The sequence below is a fragment of the Trachypithecus francoisi genome, unplaced genomic scaffold (genome assembly GCF_009764315.1).
Source record: "Trachypithecus francoisi isolate TF-2019V2 unplaced genomic scaffold, Tfra_2.0 Lachesis_group1, whole genome shotgun sequence".
Lineage (NCBI taxonomy): Eukaryota > Metazoa > Chordata > Mammalia > Primates > Cercopithecidae > Trachypithecus > Trachypithecus francoisi.
The window spans coordinates 151,471,747-151,481,667 of record NW_022681454.1 but is presented as its reverse complement, the minus strand read 5'-3'; the positions used below and the strand labels follow the sequence as shown (position 1 = coordinate 151,481,667).

The 9,921-nt window shown below is 35.5% G+C and overlaps 1 protein-coding gene across 1 annotated transcript; it reads right to left on the bottom strand.

The window, feature by feature from the left end:
• Nucleotides 1-365: 365 nt before the first annotated feature.
• Nucleotides 366-8,764, bottom strand: FGB (fibrinogen beta chain). The gene is made up of 8 exons (XM_033215536.1): nt 8,617-8,764; nt 5,452-5,643; nt 4,779-4,962; nt 3,631-3,858; nt 2,950-3,063; nt 2,147-2,272; nt 1,654-1,939; nt 366-1,034 (listed from the first exon to the last, which is right to left on the bottom strand). Exons 1-8 carry the CDS (start codon nt 8,728-8,730, stop codon nt 803-805), a joined length of 1,476 nt encoding a protein of 491 aa, XP_033071427.1. The 5' UTR covers nt 8,731-8,764; the 3' UTR covers nt 366-802.
• Nucleotides 8,765-9,921: the final 1,157 nt, after the last annotated feature.

Genomic DNA, 9,921 nt, shown 5'->3' with positions numbered 1-9,921 from the left:
CCAGTGCAACCTCCGCCTCCCAGGTTCAAGCAATTCTCCTGCCTCAGTCTCCCAAGTAGTTGGGACTACAGGCACGCGCCACCACGCCCGGCTAATTTTTGTATTTTTAGTAGAGACGGGATTTTACCATATTGGTCAGGCTGGTCATGAACTCCTGACTTCGTGATCTGCCTGCCTCGGCCTCTCAAAGTGCTGGGATTATAGTCGTGAGCCACCGTGCCTGGCCTAGAGTCAGATTTTAAATATTCAAATATTCAAGACCAGTTTATTATCTGTTTTAGGTTGTGAATGCTTCTCCTTCCTTACGAGTGCAAAGCCTAACTCACTGAATGTGTGGATTACAAAACAAGGAAACATTAACTTATTGCAACAGAGTCTGGTTTAATTAATTAATCTTTTTGGAAGTTTTCTTTGACAGATCCTACATAAATAAATATAGTTTTTAAAGTGGACTTTTAAACATCAGTTGTTTCTTTTCCTCAAGGTTTTCCTACAACAAGGATAAAAAAAAATCCCTCTTCCTTATTTGAAACTTCTCACAGTCAACTAGAATTGAAATTATGAACACTGACTCTGTCAAAACTATACTTTTAGTTACTTCTTGGTGAGCAAGAGAAATGAAGAATACAAAAGAAAATCATGTGCTATTTTTAATTTAATTTATCCTATACTTTTTTCAAAAAGTCACACTCACATCTGCTTGAGAGTTTTAGAGGAATATAATGTATTAAAGAAAATTACAATAACATAGTGTACAAAAATGTTGTCACATATAGAAGAGCAAAAATGTACGTATTGGGGACTATTGCTGTGGGAAGAAGGGCCTGATCTTCATACTCATCTTCTTCATTGAGTACCATGACCCCTTCCAATTCATCCATACTACACCATCATCTGTGCCATGCTTTGCCATGTCCCAGCTATATTGTCCACCCCAGTAGTATCTGCCATTTGGATTGGCTGCATGACACCTATTATACCACCATCCACCACCATCTTCTTTAGAACACTGTTTCCTGGGATCTGCTGTTAACCTGAAAGAAAATGTGTTTGGGGTTATTAGAAACAGAACTACAGTGGTCAAGTTACCTTTTGCAGATTACCCGTAAAAGAGTGCTACACTCTTGTGCACAGTACTCTTTCCTTTGGGTGCTATACATAGAGTCACACTAATACACCAAAGACCTCCTGTGCCCTATAGCAAGAAAGAGAGAGAACTGGGCCTTTGTGGCCAATCCATCTAGGGACTGCATTGGTTACTTTATACTGGAATAATAGCTTTTACATCCCTTAGTATCAGAGAACCCTGGAAATGAAAATGAAAGTTTTCACATACACATTAGAATATAGAGATGTAGGTATTTATCTAAATGCTCATTACTCAGAAAGTAACTGTGCTCAAATTCTACTTCTATCTCTGGGTAGTTGTGTGACATTGGACAAGTCACGTAATCTCTGTAAACCTCATCTGTAAAATGAGAATAATAATGTCTACCTTATAGTTGAAATGCTTTAGAGTGATGCATAAAGAGCTCAGTACAGTGGCTGACAGTAAGTGCCCAGGAAACAGTAGCTATTAAAAACATAGTTAATGATTCGGAGTAGTAATATTTGTGGAATTTTTTAAGCAGGAGCAAAGAGTGCCACACATACCAGCCGTCATTGTCTCTGTCATACGTGCTGAAGAACATGCCATTGTGAATGGTCATGGTCCTGTTTTCTCCCGTCAGCTGAGATGCTCCATCCATGAGGGCATTGCCGGCTGTTCCTCTATATTTGTTCACTGAGATCTGGTATTTGTTGGCCTCATTCTGTACAGTGAATCCTCCATAGAGAGCCTTTACTTTATCTCCTTTCCAGTCCTCCATTTCAATCAAAAGTTCTGTGGGTCCCATCCTGGTAAGCTGGCTAATTTTATCATTTCCAAGCCAATACTCACCTAAAAGAAAAACAAAATAAAATCTCACCAAAAATAAAATTTGGGGAAACTAAACACTGCCTTTCTTCTCTTATCTTTAGCTTCCACATTTTTGTCAGGAAACTCCTCCTAACTGCCTAAAACAGGCTTCCAACAATGTATGTTTTTTAATGAAAAAAAAAACTCATTTCAAATAGAATGATTTTATTTTGCATGCCTGTTTGTTACCTGGTAAACCACAGTAATTCTTCCCATCTGTGTTGGTTGCAATATTTCCAAATCCCTGTTTGTACGGATTCCATTTCCTGCCAAAGTCAACGCTACCATCTTGACGATTCTGAATCACTGTCCATCCTTTGGTTGACAGAAACAAAAAGAGCATATATTAACCAACAGCAAATAATGTCACTTTGAAAAGAATATCTCAATCCCCTGTCCATTGCATTTATTATATATTTGGTGCTCTAAAATAGATACAATAAGGAAATAAATATGAGAGAAAAACTTGTAAAATCTTTGAAAACTACAAGTGCTTTATCTTATCCCAAATCGTGAATTATAGATATTTTATAACTTTTTAAATATCAGGTTGAATTCCAAATCAAATTATTCATTGTCAGCTATGTCAGATATTAGAGCTAAGTCTTGTTTCCCGGCTTTTCAATTTTTTTTTTTTTTTAAGCAGGATCTCACTATCCTCTGTTGCCCAGGCTAGAGCGCAGTAGCATGATCAAGCCTCCAGGTTGTGGGCTCAGGTGATTCTCTGATCTCAGTCTCCTGGATAGCTGGGACTACAGGCACATACTATCAACCCAGCTGATTTTTTTTTTTTTTTTTTTTTTTGTAGACTCATGGTCTCATTATGTTGCCCAGGCTAGCTTCAAACTCCTAGGCTCAACCGATCGGTCTACTTTGGCCTCCCGAAGTGCTGGAATTACAGGCATGAGCCACCACACCTGGCCTTGTTTCCTGGCATTTTATGTCATCCAAATAATTATAGATCAACAGGTCAACAACTATCGAAACCTTACCTCCATTTTCTGTGTTCATATCACAGTATACTCTATATGGTTTGACAGAACTGTCGGGTTGAATGAGATACATTTCAGATGTTTCACCACCTTTCCTGATAATTTCCTCACATTCTGCAAACATAAGACAACGTTATGTTCAGGGGCTTATGACATAATTACTTTGTCTTTAGTCACCAATTCTTTAAGATAGCATTACATAAGTTACTAAGGAATGTTTTATTATAGACCTTTGAGAATAATAAAACAAATATTAGATTTTCATTTTACTTTTGTAAATCCAGCCCAGTTTTGAAGATGTTTATCTGCTAAGAGGATGAAAAAAGCTCTTCACCTTTTGTGTCCTGGAATATCCATAAGCTTCCAGAACACACAAGACGGAGAAACTTCTGTATCTATCTGCGGTTCTGCCATCTGTTCAAGCCAGTACACAGATGCACATGTCAGCCACCCCTGGGACTACCATCATTATTATCCTGTGCCCCGTCCTGCTCATCAAAACCAGTAAATGCGCCAGGCTGGGCCAAAACACAGCCGGCTAAGGATATTTTTGTGATGTACTGTAACGTCATTACAATCTGTTGGGAAAATCCGCTCAACATTTTTATTGTTGTTGTTCTCTTATTTTTGGTGTGTGAGTTCTTCTGGAACTCTCTAGAAATATGTTTATGAGTCAGTTACCTTTGCCAGACACCACAGGAATATTGCAACTGACAGTGCATGGGGTGCGACAATATTCCATTTGAGCTGAGACATCAGATTCTAACTTTTGTATTTTGCTTCTCAGGTTTTCCAGGATTGAACGAAGCACACGAAGATTAGTTGGGATATTACTATTCACAGTCTCGTCTATATATAATTGGTGCTTTTCCAGGTCTGAGGAGTACTCATTTACTACATTTTCATTATCTGGAAAAATGAAATTATGTAGAAATAGTCAGCATTTTTGCCTCATAAAACTAATGTATTTAACTATACAATTTTGATTTTCTGAGAATAAACTAATAAACACTGAGCTACCACCAAGCAGTTATGATATATAGTCATATTTATAGGAAATTATTTGGCCCATGACATATACAAATGAACATATATCCTAACTACCATACTAGTAATTTACCATAGGTAAAAGCTAAAGATTGTGTCCAGTAATAAATGAAATAGGTTGTTTATTTCTTTGGTGAGGGAAAAGAGGAGAAAGCAGTATTGGGGTCTTCCATCTGAGAAGTTCAATCTTATAGAGTGGATATGCTTGATTTATTTATCCATTTCACGTAAGTATAGCAGAACCTTGAAATTTATAAGATCTCAAGATTTCTTTGATTTCTTTGAAAAATTTCCAACTGTGGGTATGCTACTCACTGAGATGCCTGTGCCAGGCTCATGCACTAGCTATTTCCTGACCACCAAGTCAACAGCACTCAATATTCTGACCTCCAGATTCACAGGTTTGGTGTCATTATCCACAATACAATTGAATATATTATGGATAACTCTCTCATTCAAAACTTCAAATGTTGAAACTTTAAATGCTAGCGTTTTTTTCCACTCTGTGAATATTATCTTCTGAGTCACAAGTTTCTTGTATACTTAAAATAAGGAGTCATAGTGGAATTTTTCATAGAAAATCATACTTGCTGATGCCAGACTTGGAATAAGAGCTGAACAGTGCTTATCTGGCAAGTTGCAGGGGAAGATGCCCAAAAGCAGTATGAATGCTATTTAACTAACCCAGAAATGTTAATCTTCTCACAGCCATGCATTCTCGTGGCAGTCAACAGTTCCAGTTTTATAGCTGAAAATCAAATGGAAAGCACAAGGATATCTACCTTTTACTTGCTTCTGCTTCTTTTGCCACATGTCTTTCAGCAAATACATGTACTGAAAGGTAGAAGAGGAGGTCTGGGAAACAGCTTGCACATTGTTATTTAACTCATCAACACTGTTTTTGATTGGTCTTTCCTGTTGTAGCAAAGCTTCTTGCAACTGACATCCTGTAGGACACAACACCCCCTAAAAGCAAAGAAAATAGCAGGCATTAGATGAAGGATTTGGGTCGTGGACATTTGTTAAAATAGCACATAGGAAAATTCAGCAATATGATTAGCCAACATAAAAACTTACTACTTGGTTTTCTGTAAGACCAGAAATTTGAAAGTCATCATCATACTCTCGTGGAGATTTAAAATATTCCTTACTACAGAAGAAATATAATTGGGCTATGAAAATTTTACCAACTGAACAAAGGCAGTGGGAAAAATACAAATGGAAAGCTGGCACCCACATATCCTAATTTGTAATTTTGGGCCCAGACCAAAGAAAACAAGAAAGAAAGCCTAACCCAAGGCCCAATATGTTTGTGTTTTGAATTTTATTTCCAAAATAAACAAACAAAATAACAATGATGGTAATGCAGGTCAATGAAACATTAGGAGACTGCCATGACTACAGGCTTTCTCTGCATGAGAGAGCCACCACTGCAAGAAACATCAGTGCACCCACCAGGTCTGGGTCAGCGTGAAGACAGCCCCCAGCATCAGGGGCTTTTCTTTCTACTTTCTTTTGACTGGCAGCTGTCTTGGCTGGACGAGCCCGATAGCCACCCCCACTGATGGGCGGTGGGGCAGGCCTCAGGCTGGGAGCCTCTTCTCTCTTCTTGTCAAGGGGTCGATGACCGCGGCCACCAAAGAAGCCCTACAAGGATCGAGGCAGAAATAAAATGCAGAGTGTTATAGAAGGTTTGGAATGTAACTATTTCAACATCCTCATTTCATAATTTAGGTTATCACAAGCTTGATGATTTGCTTAAGATTCATCAACTGACTGGTTGGTGACAGTGAATCTGTAGGTTGCTTACTGTTTAGTAACAGTAGAAAGACCAACTGCACAAAAAGCTATGATGCAATGTAGTTTTTTTTTTTTTTTTTTTTTTTTTTTGAGACGGAGTCTTGCTCTTTCGCCCGGGCTGGAGTGCAGTGGCCGGATCTCAGCTCACTGCAAGCTCCGCCTCCCGGGTTTTACGCCATTCTCCTGCCTCCTCCTCCGGAGTAGCTGGGACTACAGGCGCCCGCCACCTCGCCCGGCTAGTTTTTTTTTTTTGTATTTTTAGTAGAGACGGGGTTTCACCGTGTTAGCCAGGATGGTCTCGATCTCCTGACCTCGTGATCCGCCCGTCTCGGCCTCCCAAAGTGCTGGGATTACAGGCTTGAGCCACCGCGCCCGGCCGCAATGTAGTTTTTAAAGAGAGGCCTTAGGACAAAGTTGTATCAGATTATGAATAGTAATGACTTCATATTCCTAAAACATACATAGGAACACACAAAATTGTAAAGAATCTATACTGTCAAGAAGAATGAATATTCTCAAGCCACTTGGATTGTTAGATTCCTATGATTATTGTTAATCACTTCCCTACTTTCATTTTTGTGAACTGATGATTAGACTCATATACAAACATATTTAAGAGACATTAAAGACTTATTAAAGGTTGATTCTTCTTAGAATTTATTTGTAATAAGACAATCTTTGACCCTCATAAGGTACTCTGGAGCTAGGCTGCTTGTAAGTCTTGTCCCTACCTCTCACTAGCTATGGGACCTTAGGCAAGTTGCTTTATCTGTGCCCCAGTTTTCTCATCTGTGAAATAAGTGTAATGACAGTTTGAATCTGCCTTACAAGATTATTGTAAGGATTAAATAACTTATTGCATATGGTACCCTCAGAACAGTACTTGGCAATAATAAGTGCTCATTATTATTTTTATTGAATTCACACATAACAAGTACTACAGTTTAAGTGGCCTCTCCACTGCTAAGTTCACTTTTAGTCTTACCTTCTATCAACAAAATTATTGGTTAAACCATTATCTTGAAATTTCCTACATGATTTCTTTATGAAACACCATGATTTTCTTGTATTTAAAATAATTATCAAGCCTTGTGCATTATAATTCAAATTACTTGCTAACGTAAAATATTACATTAAAAGATAATGAGGCAGAAAATATGCATTGCAATAGGAAAGTTTTGATTTGGATTAACTACATTCTCATATATTTTTGTCAGTAGCTACATCCTTTGGATCTTAATTATAAATTAACAAATGACATGATTTGGAACAACTGAGCAACAACTGAGCTCTCTTGCAATTTTGTGAGTCTAGAAGTCATCAGATGAACTCTATTCGGAATTGTATTGTCATTTATTCATTAGGTTATAATATTATTTAACATTTAGTAAGATGGTGCTAGGATTAAAACCCAGCCAGGCTGGCTCCAGATGTTCCTGTTTAACCAGTTGACTATATATATCCTTAATATGTAAAGATTTGGAGGATATATACATATTTCACATTGAAGGCATGGTCCTAGTCAGAGCTTACCCTCTCTAAAACAGATTTTAAGAAATGTGATTCATCTGTTTATTACAAATAAAATTATAACAGGAGAAAATTATTTTCTTCTTATTTAAGAGTGCCACTAGAGAGGTAGCATGCATGGTCTGACTTTACTAGAGAAAACGAAATTTTAAAAAATACTTAAAGAAATTATATACTTAAAGAAAAACACTTAAAGAAATTATGAAGGCCACTTGTTGAATAATCAAAACCCCTAAACTACTAAACTATCTCTGTGAGGATTAGTTGGTAAACAGAAATGTGAAAATGGTTTGCAGAGTACTTTACAAAAATTTAGTCTTACATATTCTTTGTATTTTTCTTACCTAATATGATTAACCAGACTTAACCAGATTAACCATATGTTTTTACACATACAAGCAGATTAACTATATGTTCTTACATGTCGAGTCTGATAATTAGAACACTGAAGTTCCCTTGAAACTCAATAATGATCCAAAATGAATCACTTCATTTAAATATTACTGTGTGTTCTTATTTCTAGTTTAATACTATCCTATATGTAAGAAATTTGGCCAAGATACATTTGATGATAAAATTTAAATTTCTTAAATATTCATTGTCCTAAACGCATTTCTGTATTTTCAGTAACTGCAAATTAGCAGCAATAATTCAGCAAAAATAATAGTTGAGGACAAACTGTTCTACAAATAAATTAGACTGAACCATGCTTCATAACTATTAATAATAACAATACACACTACCTCTAATTTAAATTTTTTCATCTGAAAAAAGCAATATTTCATTATCATTACTCTTGATGTATTTTGCTTTTAGGCTTAGTTATAATTTTTATAAATAATAATCTCAGTAACAATATATTACCTTCCCTCACCAAAGAACAATCTACCTACCACCAGTATTTTTTTATTTTAAAATACTGCTCTTTTATTATTTTATAATTTGTGACATTTTCAGATCTTGTCCTCTTAATTGTAATCCTGTATTGCTAGAAGTAAATGAAAATCACAGTACTCAGGATAGCAAGTGAGAAAAGCACACCTTACATTAGCTAAACCATCTTCATCTTAAGAAAACACAGGTGATAAACCAGAAAACAAGAAATTACTTTGTTTTTATATAAGAAATACTATGAAACATTCTTTAAATACAATAAGTCAAAGGTTAACAATTCAATTTCATAACTGTAAGCAATGCTAATTTCATTGAAATAACTATTCACATAATATGATTGTTACATCTTATATTAATAATTCTACTAATAATATAATAATGCTTTAAAAAATTCACCTCCTCATTGCCGTTGACACCTTGGGACTTAACTAGAAAAACACACAATAGTAGCAATAATAGATGTTTCATGGTTTTAAATTTGTGGAAGCTCCAAGAAACCATCCTTTTCATGTAGACTTAACTGAGAGATCTTCAATCCTATATATATCTGAGTACTCTGCTAGGAGTGACTTTAGAAATGGTTACCTTTCCTTAGTTAATGGTTAATTTTTGGTTCGCTTGTTGGCTGAACCATTTTATCACTTAAGCAACATCTTCCCAGCAAAACTTATTTACTTGTCATACAACTATTATTCTCTGTTGGTCTAGTTTAGAAACATTAAGTATCTTCAATCCATTTAATTGGACAAAATGATGGGAAGTTGGGGCATTCCTAAAAGAGAGATGTGTATCTTATTTCTGGTAAATTAATGTGGAAACTGTACAAGCTCACAAAGAATATGTGAGAAAACAAATCTAAGCTTAGTAAATTTGACCTATTCACAAAGCAACCATTAAAATAGTGACTCATTAATGATATACCATAAATGCTTATGTTTAGTGACAATCACATAATTCTATTTCAAAAGGGATCATTAAAATCAAGAGTAATGTTATATCATAATGTGTTTATCTTTTGTTTTAGACTTTAATCAAAATAATAAAATAACAAATTCATATCCTATTCTATGAAGGACAAACATCAGAAAGACTTTTTTTTTTGCTCTGAACATTTATATTTTGTCCTTAATTCGCATAAGGTAAAATGTTCAGCAAATTCTACACATTATTAAGATAACTGATAAATTATAGATTTCTGATTCAAAATTATGATGATGATTAAATACATCTTTAACATTTTATTTTATTATTATATAGTTTATATTCCAGTATTTATAAAAACAATGTTATTTTAACATCAGTGAAGTCTTCATACATCTATTTCGATTAGTATGCTCACAGACTAAATGAGGCCCATTTTCCTTCATTTCCCATAAGCCACAACATTTATCTCTCTTGTCTGTTCACTTGTGTGTTGCAATCAGGATTAATAACTCCTACAAGAATCGATAGGAACACCAGTCAGTAATCCAAATCTCAGTAAGTGCCTTGATTCAAAGTATTTTTCTGCTTTTTGTATGGAAAGTGAAACATTCTCATTAAATTTAAAAATTATTTTATTAAAAAGATAGCAGGTTATCAGGGTTTGGATCAGTAAAGTACTGAAACAATGCCTTGAAACAGAGTCTTGAGAATGGTGTGAGATCCACTACACTTCTTTCTTCTCTAGGTAGCAGACAGTGCATCCCCAAATTCTTTTAA

Excerpts from the sequence above, each read along its gene's own strand:
- FGB (XM_033215536.1), bottom strand. The coding sequence starts at position 8,730 with ATGAAAAGGATGGTTTCTTGGAGCTTCCACAAATTTAAAACCATGAAA. Across the intron at positions 5,644-8,616 it reads GTGTCAACGGCAATGAGGAG|GGCTTCTTTGGTGGCCGCGG; the intron begins GTGAATTTTTTA and ends CGATCCTTGTAG. Across the intron at positions 1,940-2,146 it reads GAATTACTGTGGTTTACCAG|GTGAGTATTGGCTTGGAAAT; the intron begins GTAACAAACAGG and ends TTTTTCTTTTAG.